The sequence below is a fragment of the Hyalella azteca genome, unplaced genomic scaffold (genome assembly GCF_000764305.2).
Source record: "Hyalella azteca isolate HAZT.00-mixed unplaced genomic scaffold, Hazt_2.0.2 contig9044, whole genome shotgun sequence".
Taxonomy (NCBI): domain Eukaryota; kingdom Metazoa; phylum Arthropoda; class Malacostraca; order Amphipoda; family Hyalellidae; genus Hyalella; species Hyalella azteca.
The window spans coordinates 472,769-495,674 of NW_025939124.1; the positions used below are offsets into that span (position 1 = coordinate 472,769).

The 22,906-nt window shown below is 39.2% G+C and overlaps 2 protein-coding genes across 3 annotated transcripts; one reads left to right on the top strand and one right to left on the bottom strand.

Moving 5' to 3' along the window:
• Nucleotides 1-251: 251 nt before the first annotated feature.
• On the bottom strand, nucleotides 252-3,895 carry LOC108665176. Of its 2 annotated transcripts, none has more exons than XM_018151904.2 (6): nucleotides 3,732-3,895; nucleotides 3,402-3,549; nucleotides 2,465-2,570; nucleotides 2,022-2,206; nucleotides 1,386-1,479; nucleotides 252-927 (listed from the first exon to the last, which is right to left on the bottom strand). In XM_018151904.2, the coding sequence occupies exons 1-6, from the start codon at nucleotides 3,793-3,795 to the stop codon at nucleotides 811-813; spliced, it is 714 nt and encodes a 237-aa protein (XP_018007393.1). In that variant the 5' UTR covers nucleotides 3,796-3,895; the 3' UTR covers nucleotides 252-810. The 2 variants fall into 2 exon arrangements, with proteins under 2 accessions (XP_018007393.1, XP_018007392.1); XM_018151903.2 differs by having other exon boundaries at nucleotides 3,402-3,552.
• An 11,471-nt stretch (nucleotides 3,896-15,366) lies between these two features.
• On the top strand, nucleotides 15,367-21,140 carry LOC108665173. The gene is made up of 6 exons (XM_018151901.2): nucleotides 15,367-15,511; nucleotides 16,095-16,242; nucleotides 17,237-17,342; nucleotides 18,234-18,418; nucleotides 18,616-18,709; nucleotides 19,357-21,140. The coding sequence occupies exons 1-6, from the start codon at nucleotides 15,448-15,450 to the stop codon at nucleotides 19,471-19,473; spliced, it is 714 nt and encodes a 237-aa protein (XP_018007390.1). The 5' UTR covers nucleotides 15,367-15,447; the 3' UTR covers nucleotides 19,474-21,140.
• The last annotated feature ends 1,766 nt before the right edge of the window (nucleotides 21,141-22,906 follow it).

Below are 22,906 nucleotides of genomic sequence, written 5' to 3' on the forward strand. Positions count from 1 at the left end.
GGCTGGGAAATTGAAAATTAATCTCTACACCGTTTCTCCTCTCATGGAGTATCACTGAGTTTGAGCCTCGCTGAAGTTGACTCTAAACTTTGGCTCCTGTTTTGCATAGTATTGCCTATTTCTTGTTTGAATATAAGCTGAGCCTGGGTCTAGTTCTTTAATCCTATAAACTGGGTTTTCATTAACGAACGGCTCCTACCAATACACTCTCATCTATATCTACAACTGCACAAGGGTTTGAAAGAAACAAAATTCGGCAAATAATAATTATTCTGGTGAGCACTTAAATCGTAATTCTGAAACTCTCTGAAAACCTGAAAATGGAACAACGGTACGTCATATATACTATAAAGCTCGAATATGCATCGTTTACATTGCAATTTCAAATATTAAGAAAGTAATGCAAAAAACAATTTGTGAATTAATTGCAATTAGATGAACGCGCAATCAAACGAGATAGCAGGTAAGAAGCTCAGACGCAGATAATCGAGTGGGTCAGAATAATAAACATGGATGAGTCAGCTGCTTGACCATGAATGAACGTCATTTATGACCCACTTGGAACTCAATGACCTAGTCTTGAATCTCGAAGGTGAGTCAATGCCGCCACACAAGGGAGCAAGTGAGTGGATAATATTCCCATATTCAAAGAAGTTCAGTTGACACATTTAAGTGGATCATCAAGACGCATTACCTTTCCACAACACTAGTATACCGATGCAACAGACATGCTTACGCTATACTTTTGGCGCGTATTCTAATCAACTACATGTAAACAACACGCGTGCATTGAACATCACGCGCATCTGTTCAGTTGCTGGCGTCTTGACTGCGGCGTTCACCGCCGGGTTGGCCCAGCACGCGGTCGCTGAGGCAGCCCCGCGCCACAGACCTGATGGAGTTGTCGGGCAGACCGAGCTTTTCCATCTGTAGAGAGGAGCGTGGATCTGTTGCACCAGAGATATGCATGACCGTGCCATACAGAACTCTGGTGCAAGAGATCCATTATAAAATGATCTGATGCAACAGATCGTATTATAATGAACACTATTGCACACTATTGAGTGCTTCAGGTTTTATAATGCGTATTTAGTAATTGATTTGTTGTTTCAAAGTATGGAGGTATGGTATCGAATCGTAAATGTGAGCATTTCCTCGTTTCGCAAGATTCCTAGAAAATGTATAAGCAAACGCTCGATAAATTCGATCGTTATTTACTCAGTAACTAAATAAGAACGGTGCTCAAGATATTAGAGTAAAGTAACGGACAATCGATAGAGGCGCTTTTTCACGTTTTTCACAGAGTGGTCGCATTGAAAGCATATATAAAACTGTAGGAAGTTGATATAGTATCTTACATCGTTAACTAGATCATGATAACTTACATCTTGGACAAGTGCGTAGTCCAAATCGATGGTACCGTAAGTATAATGTTCATCCGCGTACACGCACACGTCGGATCCCGTTAAGTTCACGTCGCTGTTGGTTCCAAATTTTGTTAGTGGATCAACATAGAGTAAGCTATGACGTGGACAGGTCGAGTGGTTTAATAGAGATCATTCTGATCATCAAAGATAGCTGAAAATTTGCGCTAAATTAAGCTTCGGCACCGCTGTGAGCTTTCTGTTCACTGCTGGTCTCCTCACATGGCAAGGTTTAGATTGTGGTTATATAAGTCGAATACTACCGTAGTTAGCTTTACTGAGATAAAAATGTGTGACTGGTGTTTTATAGGCATGCTAGGTGTTTCATAGGCATGTGATAGTGTCAAGTTCTGGAGTCAACAAGGCTTGATCTGACTTCAGAACTTGACACTATCACATGCTGTCCTTTGACATGAAAAGAAAGAATCGAACTATGTTAAAATACAAATTCTTAGAGTTGAGTGTATCATTTATCAATACTTTACGCATCACGAACTTTTAAAACGACATTGTTTAAATTGATCGGGGAGTGTCTAAGCAAAGTATAGATATTGCCTCAAAAGCATACTATCATCGCTGCATATTGCCACGACTAACGTGTAGAACGTCCATGCCGACTGTCCGGTCACGATGAGAGACGACACGGCCATGTCCAGGTCCCCCAAGTCAGCGGCGTTTGTGTTGCCCCTGAACTCCTTACCCCGGAAGATCGTCCCCTCGTACAGGTTGTAGTAGTCGTCGTTGAGGCCGTACGGACTTCCTGCGTACCTCAGCGACGATACCTGAGTGTAAATAAGTCTAATGAAACAGAATTTGCCTCAAACCTCTGTATGGAAATTATGTTCATTTTTATAATGGAAAATTTAAGGGAATTGTCAATATATAAACATAATGATTCTTTGGAATAATTCCGTGGGGTATTTGTTTCTGTTCACGAGAAATCCATACCAAGTCATGCTCCAAAATCTGATAACCATAGAAAAACTTGAAAACCCATAGTATGATTACATTTGGGAAACTTCTATATCAGTTTTACTTACCATGTTTTGGCACTGAGGGCTCCAATTTCCGCACTCGTATGGCCGAAAATGGCATTCAGTTTCATTGGTGAGCGGGTCGTAGTCCACTTCGTCATAGAGCAGCCAGCTGAAATTTTGTGCTCGAATGAGTGAACTGATTTCTGACATTCAGACAATGTTTTTTTTTTTTTTTTGTTTGCAGGGATGAAAATCCGGAACTTGGATCTCTCAACGGGATCATGTCAACCCGGTCAGTCAGCAACATTCTGTTTTTATGCTACGGTATAGCTTGTTTACGCAAATAGTTTTACGAGACGGTTTAATTCCACTAGATTGTGATGACTATTATATTTTTCTGAGATCCACTATATTATTTTCTGTTTCTTTTGCTTTGCTATGAATAAACATACTGGGAAAAAATTCAACCATGGAGGTTCAGGTTAATTCAAAACACAAGGACAAAACCGAATCTAAAGCACATACCAAAATACACCTCCTGATTATTTAGGCACTATCACGACTGCCGGGATTGGATTAGAAGTTAGATGACGAGAGTACATTGACCCATCATCAATAATGAACAGCCAGAAAACTTGAAAATGATCTAGCTTGCCTGAGATTGTAGCAACTGTCAAACAGGTTGCTTACTATTTGATATCTGGAACGTTGCCTACCGGTAAAAGTTTCAGATTCTTCTGCACTAATAAGACGCAGATTCTTTTGTAGTCTCATTATTTTTCATGAATTACGGATGTCTAAAACTTAAAATATTTTTATATCCGTCAACAACTTTAAGTATCTTTTTCAATGACCTATGCAAGTGTTCTTTCGCGAGTGAATTTCTTTCTCGACAACCTATGTGAACATCTTTCGTGTCACTTAGTTCTATTAATTAATATCCAGGAGGAATTGGTAAAATAAGTGAGGTACTGTGACCAAATTTATTGACTTCACTCACTATCCAACACCACATGAGCTCTCGATGGTGTTGTCCATCTGCACGACGCTGAGGTCGGGCATGTACTCCGTGAACTGGTAGTGGGCGCCGGTTTGGTTGAGGCCAGCGTAACCTGTCAGGTACCGGAAATCATCTGCTCCTGCAACCCCTGCTGGGGAAGAAACTCACATAACGTCTGTGACCGATGACCATTATTTATCGACGATCTTAATGATTTAATTTGTGAAGAGAAACTGATTGCACAAATTGAACACATTTTTGAGTGTATTCTGGAAGGTAAAATCGATCAAGGAATGCATAGAAACGTTAATGAATACTAGGTTGTGTTACCTTTCTCGGATCGAATGATTGAAGTGACAAAAACTAAATGGCCCAAGAAAACTAGGAAATTCATTTTGATCTTCTTTCAAGACAAAATACCAAACTTTGAACGTTTCGAGGAGCGACTGCAAAGGCTCTGGTCTGGCGATGCGTTTAAATCTTACCAGTTGAGTGTCTTGAGAAGTGGCGAGTAGTGGCAAATGTTATACTTCGCACGAGTAGATGATTGAGTGACATCAATGTGTAGCAGAGATAATGATGTAAGAATGATGATTGGCAGAACTTTTCCCCAATGCGATACCGAAGAGACGTGAGATCGTTGTCTTCTCAATTATCTAATCGAAGTTCTTCGGTAGCCTAATAAAGTTATTACCAGTAGTTTCACGGATCGGTCCCTTAAGGCATTACATGACATCATTATTAATAGACAACTTACACTTACCGGTTGTCATGCATTATTTAACCGGACAGTTCTTGCTGGTGTCGTATCTGTGAGTGATTTATCCGAAAAAGGTTTCAACTTACAAAAAAACCTTCTATCTGGACCAAACTCTTGTCTTATATGCTTATAAAGCAAGAAGTTTGTATGAGGAGCACCTTATATCCAAACTCATGACTTCCAACTTGCCTACCAACTCAAGCTAGTTTACATGCATTAGCCAATCTTATAAGTAACTTGGAAGAGATGAACGTTACATTTTTCTGTTTGTGCATTTGAACATTCCGTCATGTCGACACAAGCAAAATTTAAATTACAATTTTTTTTAGTTGCAAACACCCAGCATAGCGTTTAAAATTACGGAAAATTTATGTTTACCTTTTACTGAGCATCAAAATTCAATTGAACTACTGATAAATTTAAAAAAATATTTCTTACATGAAAGTTTCCCTAAGGGAGTGCAGCCGTGCACCACCAATTTTGTGCACCAATAAGCCCTGAATCGAACGCCTTGGATCTCTCCGGACATCCACCAATCAGCCGTGAACCACTCGGCTTTGTCCTCCTCCGGCCTTGCGTAAAACATGCTGTGCACCACAGACCGCGGATCGAATATGACTTCCTGACATCGTTAAATTACGTAATTTTCCGTTCACCGCATCTGAGGTTAGGTTTCAGATAGCATAGTTCTGTTCCAAAATTTATCGTCCTTCGACGGGTGGCCGTTCGACAGAGGGCTGGTTAATTTATTCGACGCACGGCCTAGATATGGTTGTCCAGTGGTATTGAAGGCTACGTTCCGGAAGGCAGGAATCATGATGGTCCATTACATGCAGGGCAGTGGTTGTCTTCGGCAGGCGACCCTTCCCTAACAGTATAAGATAGATGTAACCACGGTGGAAAATGCTCTCGAAGAAATTTCATTAAAATCCCTTTGAGATCGTAGTTATAATGTTATGTTTCAACGGTTCAGATTTAAAACTGAAGTGTAGCCAGATAAGGAATCAAATAGTTGGTATTGCTAGAGTGAATGAGGAAGAATGAAAGGGAAATAATTATAGAAAACCGTTTGCATATCATTCTTCTATAAGCTTCAGAAGATGACACATGAAGCAATAAACAGTTTCCCGGAGACGTTTCCCAATTCCCTGCGGTCCGTTTGATCACCACGCGAACCGTGAGAATTATGACATGTGCGGATATTGCAGACTGTTCTCATAACTTTGGCCTCAGCCCGTTGCTAACCTGCGGTGTACATTAGGAATAACACAATTAATTACATGACCTATGCCTTGATATTCTCCAGGAAGATCGGGCAATAGCGCGACGCGAGTCTCTTGATTTGAAGCCATAATGCATTACCTTCCATGTTGGCTATGCCTTTTTTGTGGTTCCTGTCCTATGTGTCGGGGATCGCATTTCAAGCCTTTATTTCCTTAAGCCTCTGATAGCTTTACCTACTTTATGTAAGGAACTACCAGCATGACGGTGAATCAAGAAATAACTTGAAAAATTACACATATATTAAGTTTTTTTGAATCAGAAGATACAACAGTGATCATCAAATGATTCGTGGTCTCTTGTGGTTACGCTTTCCAACTCCAAGTATTAGCTTGTCAGTATTGGAACAATTTCATGATGACGTTTCTGATCTTCTAGGCCTATACTTTCACAAAAAGGTTAGGAGATCGTAAGTTCATCAGCCAGTCATTGGCGGACTTTCTAGCAAACTTCACCAATCATGGACAAGAAAATAGAGCGTAAGTACTTACGTTCACTTAGCGAGTTTTGAAAGTATGGCCCCTGGCCGTTTTAGTTTTTGTCGCTACAATGAACCTAAATGACCGCGGTAACACAATACGTCCACTTCGGAACATCATGTATTTCCAAACCAAATTATAATTCTTCCACTCCAGAAAATTCGATAGAAATATCTACGAGCTCCATGGATATTGTACATATAGACGCTGTTGGGGCGCGTATCCAGGACACTTATCGGGTGGGAATATTGTATATAGGGGCTGTTGGGGGGCGCATCCAGGATATTTCCACTTCCAGGATTGCATTGGAATTTATATGGCGAGAGACCATTGACCCACCAATAATTATAAGCGACCGGAAAGCTTAAAAATATAACTCAGTACTCACTGCAGTGAGTGACAGAGAGCGCATTTTCTCGTCGACGAAAACGCGAAGTCACGGACAGACAGACGGACGGACGAGCTCAATATTGCATTTTTTCATGAGAAAATGCGCTAAAAATGACTTAGTTTGCCTGAAGCCGGTGGGCGTGGCTGCTGAACAGTTTGCTGCAAGTTTCCGATGACGCAATGATTCTACTGCATTTTGCCCTATAATGTTTTTCGTGAACTGAGGAGGTCTCAAACGTAAAACACATTGAAATCCAGCAATGATTCCTAATATCTTGGAATTCTATCTCAACGAATATCTCTTAACGACCTATGCGAGTGCATCGCCAATATCTATGGTGACACTTATGTACTCATAACATCTAATAACAAGTCGTATAAAAAGTAATCAAGTGGGATCGAATGTACGGATTGCACTCACAATCCAAAACCACAGCCGCTCTCGTTGGTGTTGTCCATCTGCACGACGCTGAGGTCAGGCATGTACTCCGTGAACTGGTAGTGGGCGCCGGTTTAGTTGTGGCCGGCGTTACCTGTCAGGTACCGGAAATCACCAGCTCCTGCAACTCCTGCAATTGAGAGAAACTACCACACGTCCGCAGACTATGATTAATTTTCATCAAAAATCTTCATCGGTGAAACTAGAGGAGAGAAAACATTGACATGGATTGATCACATCTCTGTAGTGTATTCTTGAAGGCAAAAATCTACCAGGGTAGAAAATAGAAACCTAATTGTGTTACCTTTTTCATTCAGATTGCTTGAAGTGATAGAAGCGAAAAAACACCAGAACTCTATGAAATTCATTTTGATATTGTTTCAATACAAACTATGGATCGTTGGAAGTTTCGAAGGCCAGACGAAGCAAAAGTTTCGAAGGTTCAGGCGAAGCAAAAGACAAAGGTTCAGGCGAAGCATTAAATCGTACTACGGTGAGTGTCATGAGAAAAGGCGGCAATCTGCGCAGATGTCATACTTCTCACGAGTAGATAATAAGGAGTGGCATCACTGCAGTGAAGAGAGAGGTATCACTAAAAATTTGTGACAGGATTCGGTATCATAATTCGTATATCACCATATACTAACGAAAGCCGCAAATGCATCACTTTTAGAATTTTTACATGATTTTTTGCTTAGATTGCAGGACGCATTGCACCTGATTTTTACTAAATGACCTATTGTAAAGTTGTGAAATAATTTTAGAACGCACCTGGTAGAAGGCGTGCTTAAGGGACAAACAGGTACCTAGACAAATAATTATGAGTGCCTGCCCTATACCTATACCACAATTAAATAAGCAACAACTTCATGGTCTTCATTCGACCGACCGGTTGTGGTTTAGTCGTGGTTCTGACGATAAATGGTGACTCAAGATTCCTTCCATATCTAGTTTTCAGTTGCATAAAAATATACTTGTAAATTGATCGAGCATCATACTGAGGTAAGCTTGTGATTACTATCCATAACATAATGCCGCGCTCGATTATCTCGCAACTCGTGGGAATTGTGATATCTTTACTGTTAATCTCTTATGTCCAAGACACTCCACCAAGTCTATTATTAACATGACGTTAATGTCAGCGGAATCTTTGTTAAAGGGCCTCGAATCTTCCAGTCTTCGCTCCTCTCGAGGAGAGATATCACAAAAAATTGTTCACCAGATTGGGTTCCATAATTCGTATAACACCAAATGCTAACGAAAGCCGGAAATGCATCACTTTTATGATTTTTACATAATTTTTGCTGATATTGCAGGACGCATAGCACCAAATTTTTACTATATGACCTCATGTAAAGTTGTGAAATAATTTTTGAACGCACCTGGTAGAAGGCGTCTTTAAGGGACAAACAGCAACCTACATAAATAATTATGAGTGCCCACCCTATACGACAAGCAACCCCCTTCGTGGTCTTCATTCGACCGACCGGTTGTGGTTTATTCGCGGTTTTGACGATAAGTGTTGACTCCAGATTTCTTACATAGCTAGTTTTCAGTTACATAAAAATATACTTGTAAATTGATCGAGCATCATACTGAGGTAAAATTATGATTACTATCCATAACATAATGCCGCGCTCGATTATCTCGCTTCTCATGGGAATTGAGATATCTGCACTGTTAATCTCTTATTTCCAAGTTACTCCACCAAGTCTTATTTTAACATGACGTTAATGTCATCTGCATATAAAGGGCCTCGAAACTTCCAGTCTTCGCTTCTCTCGCTAGGACTATTCAAAATGATGTATTTGCAAATGCCTATTTTCTAGTTTTTACAACACTTCTCTTTAACTTCACTTCTTGTCTGTTTGTTTGTTTGTCTGTCTGCTACAAATCTTATAATCAATATTTAACATACTTCTACTTATCCTATCGATCTGAAATTTTGCACACTTGCGTAAAGTTGGAGACAATGCATGAATCAAATGACAAAATAAAATAATTTTAAGAATAAAAAAAAATTTTTTACAACACTTCTCTTTAACTTCACTTCTTGTTTGTCTGTTTGTCAGTCTGCTACAAATATTATAATCAATATTTACCATTCTTCTACTTATCCTATCGGTCTGAAATTTTGTACACTTGCGTAAAGTTGGAGACAATGCATGAATCAAATGACAAAATAAAATAATTTTAGGAATAAAAAAAATTTTACAACACTTCTCTTTAACTTCACACTTCTTGTTTGTCTGTTTGTCAGTCTGCTACAAATCTTGTAATCAAAATTTAATACACTTCTACTTATCCTATCAATCTGAAATTTTGCACACTTGCGTAAAGTTGGAGAAAAAATGATTTGGTCACCTACAAATCTTATAATTATTATTTGACACACTTTTACCTGTCCAATTGATATGAAATTTTTCACAGTTATGTGAAGTTGGAAGCAATGCATGAATCAATTGACAGAATGAAAAATAATTAGGGGAACTGGACTCCGAAACGTTTTCTCTTATAAGAAATGGTGAACTTTTTGGCTATTTTCTTTACTTTTAAATTCCTGATTTTGAAAAAAAAAATTATATATTAAAAAAATTAAAAAATTATTTTTTTTAATATTAAAAAATAAAATTAGAAATTCATTGTACATCTGTAACCTTGGAAACACTGGATTCTTTAGAAGTGTTGTCTTTAAAAAGTAATTTTCAAACGTATATTATTGTCTCTGTAATCACTCTAAGAAGAAAAGGTAACATACTCTAGCTTCTACGTTTGAAGTAATCTTTATTTTCAAGCTTAATAGGTTTTGCTTTTCAGAATCGTATTCAATAATTCAGTGCTCACAACTTGGAAGTCAGATTCTCTCCTCTAATTTAAACATTAATGATCGCACTACTTCAACATTGATTAGTAATGACAAGTTTTTATTAGTGTGATTGGTGATTATTTTTCTCTTTGCAGGAGCTGTAGGAGCGGGTGAGTTCCGGTAACAGGTTAAGCCGGCCTAAACTTCACCGGTCACCACTACCAGCTTGCCGAGTACGGCCCGACCTCAGTAGTGCAGATGGACCACATCATACAGAGCGTCTGTATTACTGGAATAAAGGGGAAATAATTACTATAGAGTCTAGAGGATACATTTTTTATTTAGTTTTAGAGGATACATTATATATGGCATTCGTTTTTACCGTCGGTAATTGTACCCCAACTCGTTATCGTACCACTGCTGACTATTAACGCACGGATAAAAATTGCTGCGCAGTTCTCGATACTTATGTAGTCGTATGTAAACACTGCCAGCTCTTTAATTGTTGAAAGCCTCGTCGCTCGCGTTGTTTCACGGCTAGGCCGCAGCCGTAATTTCGATGCTGACTGTAAAAATATGACAAAATCCTGACAGTTACTTGTTGTTTTTTCGCTCATATATCGGGGTCGTAGTTGTATGAATAACTCGAGGTTTCGAGCGGCCGTCATTTTTCGACCCGCCAGCCAACGGCCAGGGCCGTCACCTACGTCTGCAGAGCTAGCAGCAGACCGCATTTGTGTGACGGTTACAAAAAACATTTGACGCGAATTGTGAGTCCTTATATATGCAGGCGTCGCGCGAGATAAGCTTATCTAGAAGACACCTCCTAGCGACAGCTTCGAGTTACCTAAAGGTCAGCCCTCGCGTTGCCCTCACTACACACCAGCTGTCTGGAAATTCCTCCCACTTGCAGGGATCAAGGTCATTAATTTTATACGGATAACTGACTGTGTGAATACCAGCTCATTTGAACTATGTATGCACTCTTTATTTGTTAACAGTGTTCCGGACGAACATTTGTTGTTCGCATAAATACAATCTGCATGCGTTAAGGGAACATCACGCTCATTTGACCATGATGCAAAAACCCACTTATGCGCACTGAACATAACGCTCTTATATTCATCACAATCATACATATACATTCTACATGGTCGGCGAATAACACGCACATGTGTTCACTCTAAACTGTTCAGTTAGTGGCGTCTTGACCGCGGCGTTCAGTTCTGGGATGGCCCAGCACGCGCTCGCTGCAGGCAGCCCCGCGCTACAGACCTGATGGAGTTGTCGGGCAGACCGAGCATGTCCATCTGTTAGACAAACGTTGAGGAAGTAAATCGACTATGTATTTTTTATTTTGATTTAATATTTTGATTTCAATACACACTGCTGAGAAATTTTTACTACGGAGAAGGTTATAAAATTAGAGTACGATTAAGTATAACAAAAGCACATACGTACTACACGTGCTAAACTATGAAAATTACAATTAATTTTTTCCATTGTATTACGGAACAAAGTGCGATGAACCCGCAGGGCCACATTCATATTAACTGTCACTTTTGTGGTAATTTCCCATGTGAAAGGCCATTGGGTGTCTAGCTGATGTTTTTTTTAAACCTTTACACTAAAATTTATGAGAGGTGATTGATTTTATTGATGTCTACAACGTGGTAAAGATAGTTATCCATAGTAGACATCGCGGGGGTGAGTCAAAACTCACCATATATGAAGCGTGGTAAAGATAGTTACTCTCGGTGGACAGCGCGGGGGTGAGTCAAAACTCACCATATCTGAAGCGTAGTAAAGATAGTTACTCTCGGTGGACACCGCGGGGCGCGTCAGAACTCAGCATTTCTCAAGCGAGGTACAGATATTTACTCTCGGTGGACATCGCGGGGGCTAGTCAAAATTAACCGTATCTGAAGCGTATATTAAGTTTTACTCATTGTGGTCATCGTAAGGTAAGTCAATACTCACCATATCTCAAGCGAGGTAAAGATATTTACTCTCCTTGGACATCGCGTGTGAGTGACAACTCACCGAACCAACGCTCCCCTCTCACAGCCACGCTCCGTCGCTGCATGGAGGTCATCTCCCCCTGCGCGCTCCTCCCTCCTCCCCTCAAGGCGAGTATCTTCGTGCAAAGGTCGTTGAGAACGCACGTGTCACCTGCGCGTAAATTGTAATGGAAGAAAAAGTATATATGCATGTATATAAGGACCGATTTCAGAGGTCTTAAGGCAAAAGATATTTTAGTTTATAACTGCAGTGAACATTTAATTTTTTCCAGACTAGAATGGTAGTAGAAGAAACGAATTCAAATTATCTGAAATTTGCTTAAAATTTGAATTAAAATTGAATTTCTATGGCGATATTGAGCGAAGCGATTCATGACTTGGAGCGTTAAATCATCGCAGTCTCAAAGGTGCAGCACTGAAACGCTCTGCCACTTCATTCATATTTATAACTCATATCACTTCTTTGTAGGCGCGCTCGACATATTCAGAAGACTATAAGCTGCCGTAACTGACTAAATTCTCTCAAGAGGGAACTATTAAAGTGTATTGAAGTCTATTGATTCAACGCGATGATCAGCATGAGGCGGTATAGGCTAATGGGGAGATTTTAGTGGAACAGACCTCCCGTTTAAAATGCTGCGTTTGACTACCCATAGAGATACCCTTCTAGGATACCGAAACAGATTACACCTCTAGAATACGCTTATGATAGACACCTCCAGGAAATCCCTTTAGAACACCCCCAGAAGGAGGGATTTACAAGAAAATTGATACACCCCTGAACACCATTGAAGAATACAACTGTATAGGACCCCCTCCAGAATATCCCTCTGTAATACTCCACCAAAATACTGCCAACTGCGCATAATATCAATTTGTTAAAGGTCTTCAGAATAAAATGAGGCAGGTAGAATGTAAAGAATGATTTTTCAACTAATATTTTTTACTTGCGTTCGGCTGATTCTACAGGAAGTTAACGCTGTTTTATAGTCAATTAACCTTTTTTTAGAATAAAATTTTCGCTAATAAACTATTAATTGGAAGACTATGTACAACATACCGATTTGAAAGCGACGTAGACGTATTAAATGTAAGCAAACTCGGGCGCTTATGCAGAAGCCTCGCAGTCCAGAGCCCAGCGCATGACCTGGTTCTCCGTTAGACTTGACATGGGAGAATATCATATATTCGTACATTGGAAATTACTTATAAATCAATATCTAACGATCTAACTCCCGCTTTATTGCAGGGCACCGAACAAGGTTTTCAAGTTTGTTTTGTTAATGACTCATTTCATGCATAACATAATATGCAGACACGCGAGGTCTTTGCGAGAAGGCCAGTTAACCGTTAAATTTTCGGTAGCCATTTAAGGAACATTTCGGCCACCTTCTGCGATCGCACGAATAGTTTATACGTTCTCATGAATACAGAAGTTATTAATTGCGGTTAAGAAAGTAAGGCATGTAACTAGGGCCCTACTGTGTGACCAGAGCTCGTGTGGGGTGGTCGTGTTTCTTGTTCGAAAGCGCTGTCAACTTTCATCGCCGTATAACCGTGTAAGAATTGCATTACAGATTATAAGTAAAATAACATAGAGAGTAATATCTATTTATTTTCAACGTTCATATATACATTTATATGCATCGAAATGAATATCTTCTAAGTTCTGAAATGTTTTTTTCAATTCAGCAAATTCACTCGCCAATGAATGGTGCATAAAATGTTGAAGGCGATCAACGAAACAGAAGTTGAACTGGAATTTTTGAATAAAAAATTTCGCTTCTGTTGAGAAATCGCGTAAATCTACAAGGAATTATATTCTGTATAGTTAGCTGTAAATTTTATCCAGAAGATTTTAATTTAATTTGATTCTTCCCGCAGTCCAAAAAACCTCATTTGACAAAAATCATTTATTTGCCCTAAATTATTCATGGGCAGGGTCATTTATGATGAATAAATCGTTGCGATTGACATGGGATTGGCCCATATTATGCGACTGGCCCAAACATACGATATTTTACTCTCTACTTTCATTTTTATGGCAGTAATCAGGATTACATGGCTATTGAAGTATGTATTTTATTTCAGAAATCGATTTTATGGATAGAAATAGAATGGACGGAAACATGTCGACCTCTCTAATTGTTACAAGGCGATTAATGGACATTTAAGTGCGATAGCCGGAAATACATACTAACGTGATGTGAAGGTTGTTAATTCCGTAACCGGTAAACTACGCAAAATATAAGTTTTGAACACAAAAGGTAAAAAGCAGTTCAGGTTGTGCTCCTAAGTTATTTTGCTCTCGGGGTTGTCTACACAAGAGGGTACAAGCGAGCTAAGAAATCCACCCTCTTTGAAATTAGTGACAGAGTTGATACATGTACACGCCTCAGAGTTGATACACGTACACGCCTCAGAGTTGATACATGTACACGCCTCAGAGTTGATACATGTACACGCCTCAGAGTTGATACAACAGGCTCTCGTAGCTGTCTGACTTGGGATTTGAATGTAGACCAAAAAGCTGACATAGAGAAGCTGATTTACTATGCTCCCGAGTCCTAGGCGTTCCCTAATTCAGAGCCGCCCTCAGCTCTAAATTTTGTTAGGGTTATGTCGCATGTGGCGCAGTGGCTATATAGACGCCCAATAGTGCCTATATATAGCCGCCAAATGTGGCTCATGGCTGCCGCCGTGGCTCCTATAGGTCAATGTTGAAAGACTCATTATTTAGTTGATAAACAATTAAAAATATTCTATTAATAGCTACATTCTAGAGCCACCTGCCCATGATGAACATTCAGAGAAATAAGTGGGTTAGATAGAGAAGGATTAAAGGCATTTCTAAACCAGGATGACCAAGAAATTGGTATATATTGTTAAAAAAACGTAAAAATTTTGTAGAAATCAATTACACAACAAAGTGGGTCATCTCAACCCAATTATTTATTGAGTGTATAGTTGTTGTAAACCGTACAGACATTAAGAGGTATTTAGGTGACCCAAACCGACACAGATCTGCCGAATTTTTTACACAAATTATAGCTCACATTTTTTTTGTTTCTTGGACAAATTATAAATTGACGCTTCCGTGATAAATCATTTTTAGAAGTATCATTTATGCTGAAAAAGTTTGCAAAATTGGTTTTTATTTATTATATGGGCTAATTCAAAAATACACCATGAGCATGATTGTTTCCATATATTTTTTTATGCACTGGTATCCAGACTGTTGTTCTCTGCATCAATTCATGTACTCATGCAGAGGCTTGTGTACACATCCCTACGTGCTCGTGGACACGCAGTGCGTACACGTGTCTCAGGCAGAACATCGAGTGGGCTGTTGCTGCTGTCGACGGCTACTAAATAAAAATTTTAATTTGCATACAGAATGTGAATGCTTCTCACCAATACATATCCAATATAAGAGTATAAATAAAATCTCATGACTGTATAATAATAAAAATTTTAATTTATATTTTAAAAATATTAAGCGATGCATCAGCGATTCAATATCACGATATTCTAGAAACCTCTGTTCAAAATATCTTACATAGCATAAATATTTACATAACAACCGATGCGAAAATTATAACTTTTAAGCCTCTTGCTGACAATTGATGTCACTGCAAGTTATCAACTATCATGCGTTTAGGCTCCTAATGATATATCCTAATTTCCTGGAGACCGCTTGCTTATCTCGCTGCTCGTGAGAACTGCGACATTTGTAAAGATTGCTACCTGCACATCAGATTCCCTATTTAAACAGTTCGTTTCATTAGGGTGATTTGCCAGCCAAAAATTGCACAAACTCTTAAAGCTCTTAATTAAGTGTTCGCTTGCCTATTTTGTTATAAGTTCATCATGACGACTCTGATATTTTGGGGTTGTTTACTTCTCTTCGCTGCAGCTACGCTAAGTGAAAGAGGTAACACAAGGCTCACCCCATGCATAATTATGAATTTTTTAGTTATCTTTATTTTAACACTATAAAAGTCGATTAAATTTTTTTTAGGTCGTCATTGACGGTTTTCTTCGTTAGAACTTTTATTATTATTATTATTACGCTAATAATTACGCTAATAATTATAATTACGCTAATAATTAGTATAATAGGTTTACGGTTCCCCCCTTCAAATCGAATTTGGAGATCATTTAGCGACGCGGATTTGAATAAACATTCTAAGCAAGTGTCTTCGGGAGAGAAATAATCTGGATTTTGGAATTATTTCGTTTAGGAAGAATTGAAGTTCATAAGTAACTTGACGATGGATAACTTTCTGTGTCGCTTTTGTGTCAGAATCAAATATAGACGCAATGGAGACTTTTGACTATTAATTGCTACTTCATACTGCTCGTCAGATGTTATACCCCTCCGTCTCACAGGAATTTTTAAGACGAGGTATGGTAGTCAGTGGTTTCGCCTGGGAATGTCCACCGAACAGTGAACGGTGTTACATAAATGATGATAATAATTGTCTATCATGTCAATGTGGCCTACTACTTTACAGGGGCTGTAGGGGCGGATGATTTCCGGTACGTGACAGGTTACGCCGGCCCCAACTACACCGGCGTCCACTACCAGTTCACCGACTACACGCCCGACCTCAGTGTCGTGCAGATGGACAACACAATCCAGAGCGCCTGTGGTGTTGGAATGTGAGCGAAATCAGAACATTTATCTACATTCACCTAAGCGATACACCTGCAGAGGTTGTTCATAAAAATATTCCAAATTGTTTTCGACGACAATTAGGTTCATTTTTTTTTTAATTTCGTGCACTTACAATCAGAATTGTCTGAAGCAGAATGCCTGTTAAATAAGTCTCTAAGAGGTTGCCCCCGCTCCGAGCATGCAATGGATAGAATCCGTAGCGCCCTGCGAACAATTATTGCTCCCACTCTAGTCTTGGACATATAGTGATGGCTTCCATGAATAACAAGTTCATTTGATCTTCTCCTTAATTTGAATGCACAATTTCTTAAGTTTTACATTGTGAGGCTTCATTTGAATTATCCGTACACTGCAAAAATGTCTATTTATGTAAAATCAAAGTACCTTGGTTGTTGTATGTTATCTTTAATCTTCCTACATTAACTCGCACGAGCAATCTGGATGACAGTGAGTAAGAAGGAAAGGTTATTGTTTAGTTAAATGACTCGCGGGAAGACCGAATGTCCCCCGGTGTCTGATATCTCTGTGAAACATGTGCTACTTCGCATTAAGCACCTCGACCCACGGTTATGTTCTAACGACCAAATTGCATAGATTTAAAAACAATTTACCTCGAGTGCTCACAGTGTGCTCTCTATCTTGAGTGCTCACAGTGTGCTCTCTATCTCGAGTGCTCACAGTGTACGCTATCTCGAGTGCTCTCAGTGTGCTTTCTATCTCGAATGCTCACCGTGTGCTCTGCTACATCGATCACACACAGTGTATTCCGTTCAATTGTTCTTTTTATCTTTGGCCCAAATATGTACAGTGTGTTCTTTCTGAATCGACGCGATCTTGGACGGAACCATATTTACGACGCGAACTACATCTGCTCCTATTGTATCACATTCAGTAAACGTCATTATGATTTTTGTTTTCATTTTTGTTTTCACTCATAGAGAATACGTATAATTTACAAATACAATAACTGATCCTCAGCTGGATGCTCTACGACACTGCGGACTACGACCTGGACCACGCTTGGTCGGTTGTTTGCCGATACATGGCAGCGAGCTGGTGTGCAAGTATGGGCACGGCTTGCAATGTGAGAAACACAGAGCGGAGCGAAGCTCGCTCAGATAAGTGCAATTTCTGCAACTAGTCTTCTTTGTTATACATTTGTTATACACACCTTTCTCAGTAATTAGTATTAGAGGCCGAATTAGCTTGTTTAAACATTGGTGCTTAATGAGCTGAGAATTAATTGATTTAAATTTTCAGAGTTCAACATTTTTTCACATGAATTTTGTTTAAGAAAGTCCAGATTTTAAGAAGTAATTTGTATTTTTAAACGACGTTTCGAATTTTAGAACATTCATTTCAAGTTAAAGAAAACATTGAATACTGAAATTTTGGTGGAAATTAGTACATGACACACGTAAACATGATACAGCACGAAAATTTGAAACCGTGAAAATAACTCCGAGACAATCTCAAAGCTTAGAAAATGTGGTAATTTTGAGATGAATAGCTGGAGTCCAATAATTAAGTAGAAATGAGAGCCTCAGCTACCGTCGGTAGGTTGATGTCGGGCCACTGCTTGGTCACGATGCTGTTGGGTTCCTCCATCACAGTGAGAGTGACGATGTCTAGGGTGTCACAGAGCCTGTTGAATTCATCGCGGATCTTGAGATGTAGTTGGTCGATTTGCAACACTTGACGTAACTCAACGAGACCGTCACTCGCACTGGGCTTGAGGAACCTACCAGCATCGTCTTCATGGATTGGCCCGACATCAGCCCTCATCTCTACGGATTGGACTCCAGCTGTCCATCTCACAACTACTGAACTTTCTGAGCTTGAGATTGTTTCGGAGTTATTTTCACGGTTCCAAATTTTCGTGTTGTATCGTTTTCAAGTGTATCATGAACTTTATTTCCACCAAAATTTCAGCCGTTTTTTCGAAGAAAAATATAAAAGCCGTATTTTTTCGAAGACGTCGTCCCTTAGGTACGCAGGAAGTCCATACGGCCTCAACGACAACTACTACAACCTGTACGAAGACACTATCTACAGAGGGAAGGAGTTCAGAGGCAACACAAACGCGTCCGACGTGGGTGACCTGGACATGGACGTCTCGTCTCTCGTCGTAACTGGACAATCGCCTTGGACGTTCTACACGTGAGCCATGCAATTTCACAAATAGCTTATTACTCTAAGTGACGTGTCGAAAGAAACACGTTCATGTACATCCAACCGTTAGTTCGAATTCATTAAACAACATCTGCCTTCAGTTTGTTCATAATTTGACCCAAAATTACTAATTGAGCTTCGTGATTCTGGTATCGAGTTCATTGCTCGACTCTTGCCAACAACAGCGGCCTCCACTACACTGGGGCGAACGTGTGCGTGTACCCATACCGTCACAGCACCAACAATGACATCCATCTTGACTTCGCATATTACGACAAAGTAAGATACCATGCTTTATCCACACAGCGACTAAAACCACTTTATGTGGTTAAGAATCCGCTGGGTTAAAAGCAAGCACATTATGTGAGATACCAGATTTGATATTTAGGACGTACAATAAATAAATCAATGTAAATCTTTAAGGATTCAGTGCTTGATATTTTTAGGCGTAAAATACCATGCTCGATGTTGACGGCGTACATTCGTTGACGTTCGTTGTTTGGGTTCTGTCAAATAATTGAGAAGGCTAACATTTGAAATTTAAATTACCGTACGTAGACCGACAATAAATGATAATATAGTGGAGTTAGCGTTGATCAGGCCATGGTGGTCTGATGCCGGTTCTCAATCGACCGGCCACCTTGCCGATTTTGACCGCAATTTTTGCTACTGGTTTCGGGTCTCGAACTGCTAAATCGCTGCTTCAATTTTTGTGATCTTCATCTATGTCACCTCGCCAATCTAATGCAGCAATGAAGAGTGAACGAGTTTTGAATGAAGAACGTCACTTTGTATAAGTGGTTGCGACAAACACTATACTCATAGATCAGTTTCTATTTATTTATTCAAAATGACGAGAATATGAGAATAATAATAGTGCATGCATCCAATATGGAACGTTTACACCTGCAGCGTATTTCCTACAGATGGACTACCTCGGTATGCCCGACAACTCCATCAGGTCTGTAGCGCGGGGCTGCCTCAGCGACCGCGTACTGGGCCATCCCGGCCATGAACGCCGCGGTCTCGACGATATAAACTGAATAATTAACATTCGCGCGCGATCTTCAGTGCATATACATGTTGGTTGTGCGCGTGTGAAGAACAGCGGTGCATGTGTGAAATACAGATGTGCGCGATGTTCCCTTCAAATAAGTAGGCTCTATGTGGGTGAAGAACAGATGTGTGGGATGTCCAGCACCCTATTTAGGCTGCATGTATTGTATTGGTAAGAAGACAAGAGAATGTGTTTGCTTGTAAACACTCGGCAAGAGGAGACGTTGATTTCAGGAGGCAGTACTAAATGACGCAGAAATATTGGTGTGAATTCAACATTAATCCGAGGACGGCAATTCGTTGACTGAGTGAGTGAGGGATACGTTGAAACACTTTTCTTTACTAAACTTATCATGTAACGCGAGAATTATTACACACATACGAGGTCATGATCGTTGCATGAAACACACTGCGAGATGGAAGCATTAGCGCAAGTACGTGTGTCTAAATGCCGTGCCCCTGCAACATTCTGTTTTGTTGGGTGAGTTGAATATTTACAAGTTGCATTTCTCTCTAAATTTGGGTTTAATAAACGATACTGTAAACTGCTTTAAGGCGTCACCTTCACAACATTACGCATGATCACGCCATACCAGCTGGTCAGTCCATCGCTCAGCAAGACCTGGTAATGTCCGCCTAAAGCAAAGTGTCGATGCTAACATGACGGGCATTAAACTGGAAATTGCATGGAAAAACGTAACCTCGTTGGACTTCATTTAGGAAAAAGTTAAACCACCATCTGAGAACCGAACGCACATGCTCCGAGGAGAAAAATATCGACTGCGAGCGGTCACTAAAGTAATTTCTGTATATATGTTTAATCCACCTCGGTTACGTGCAGAATATGTGGAACTTATAGTCATCAGCTTTCGAATCTTTGAATCATGAAGTTCGACTTTGAGCTTATTTTATGCTTTCTTAACACATTGAGAAAACCATTTGTGTTTTTTTTTTTAATTCTCATTCATTGCTTCGTCACCTTCGCGTAATTTGAAGAATTATCACATCAAAATTAAATGAAACGAAGTTTATTATGCATGTCGGCGACTTGATTAGTTACTCAGATCTGTAGTAATCTAGCCGCCTAACGATAGACCCAATTCCGTAAACGGTCCAAAGAAAGTTTATACTTGAGTTAACATGTACTTTATAAAGCCACCGTAAGTTTGCACATTCAGAATTTAATTGAAAGTACTCCAAACACAAATGAAATTACATATTAAATTTATTATTCTATAAAGTTCAAAGCGTCATGGTTCACTATTTCTGCTCCAAATAAACTTTATTGCGAGAAAATTTGAAAATTTTACCTCAACCCGAATCTCAGTAGAGTGAGCATTCCACAGCTTAGTTCAAGACTTAGTTAATTCAATAATTCTCGTCGTTTGAAAGCCTAGACATGAAGACTTGTAAGACAAGTCTTGACACTAATCGACGTGATATGAATATTCTCATTACTAATATCAGCAGAATAAGGCGAAAATCTAAGGCACAAAAGGTGGTAAACATCGTGATAACTATAAGCTTAGGCTAATTCAAAATCATATGTACTAAAGGCAACAATCAGTTTCTCAAGATATGTTACTAAATGCTAGTAATCTTGAGTGCTATACTGGCCTCAGAATGGCTTGAGCAAGAAACTGGCCTAGCTCTTGTTTAATATTATCACATTTAGACATGAAACTACACCCTGGTCAAACATTGATCACTCAAGTTATTTGACGGCTCTGAAATGCATTAAAAACTGAATTACATTTTGTTAATTAATCGATACTTGCGTGAGAACAAAGTTTGCCAGACGTTATGAAAAAAAGGCGAAACAATCAATCAAAAAAATTGTCGTCACTCTTAAATCCTGACATCATCACGTCCACTGAATAATTATTTCACTAAAATTCAATCATTCTAGCTATTCAGACTAGATTTATTCACCTAATACTATTGATTTGTAATTTACTACACATTATTCACGTTATTGCCCCGAGACCACTTGAATGATTTAATCAAGGAAAGTCAAACTTTTTTTAAAGGGAACATGTCAGTCAATCATATCAAACATGATATAGATGAAATACATAGGCAGCAAACAAAGAGAAACATGTCTGTAGCCGCCATTTTCCCTTTTTCTGAAACTTTGTAGCTATAGAATTAGCCTACTCGACGCAGTTGATTTCACTAGCGTCATTAGCTTTCATTATGTTGATAATGCCCTTGATAAACGGATGCCTGCACTACCAGGGGAACCAAGCTATTCGGTTCGTTCGATTTATCGTTTGTTTTCGTGAATTATTGATTATCCTGTTTAATTATTGCTTTATCTTGGTGTAAGAATTTTACGGAACATACTTCTCCCGTGTCCATAAGGTTGGGACCTTTTAGGTAGAACCAGAGTTGATGAGCTCGGGCAAAATTCAGTTTTAACCACACTTGACCTAGATTGTTCAGCAATTTGGTACGTGAGCATATACTTGTGTTATGATCATTTTATTGTTTGTTAACCTCGATTATTTTCTCTATATTGTTTATAATTTCGTATAACCTCAACTTTGTGTTCAAATTGTTCATTCTTTGTTTTCAGAAACCGTTACAATCCACAACGAGTTTTCATTCTGAACAATCCCCTGAACGAAGAGCCATATTCTTTACACTTGGTTTAATTCATGTTCATATTTCATGTAATTAGCGTACATTTTGTCTTGTATATATTTCTTATGTATATTTGTCATTTCCTTTCTAGAAACCGTACATCATGGAATACTCGTTTTTTATCCTGCTATGATGGCGCGTCTATGAATAGTTCGGTAAACGTTCCCAAAGGACTAGCCAACAAGAAAGTCCTTTACAATGTCAGTCAGGCATGTCGAAAATTACATGAATGAGATAAAGGAGCAATATCGGTCGGAATCAGGCACTCAGACTAACTCAATTTTCCACACTTAACTTCTAGCAGGCTCATAACGAGATTTAGATTCATATACATATGTGAATGGTGTTCACGGTCACCCACAAGCTTTCTAATTTCACAAGAAAACAAGGCTAGCTAATCCCAATAAAATGTTCTGCACTCATGCTATACATTAACCATAAAGGTTTCAAGTATAATTTTAAAGTTATATGAAAATAAGTGCATTTTTATAATGATATATGGGAGCAAAAATAGCTCGAGTGTTTCCAGCGAGAGAACGCGTACAATTTTTAAATCGGAGCGTTGGTGTTGTTTCCAACTTTCCGGGAAATCCTTTTCCCTCCGGGAAAAGTTAACGAGAAATTTTCTTTTTTTTCGTAACATTTCGCGTTAATATTTTCTATAAACGCGACAATGCAGACGGCTTTGAAGTAATTCAATGCTTTGCTCTACAGTTTTAAATTTTAGAACCTTCAAATCTGTTATCTCAGCAAAAATATTACACCGCAGCAAGT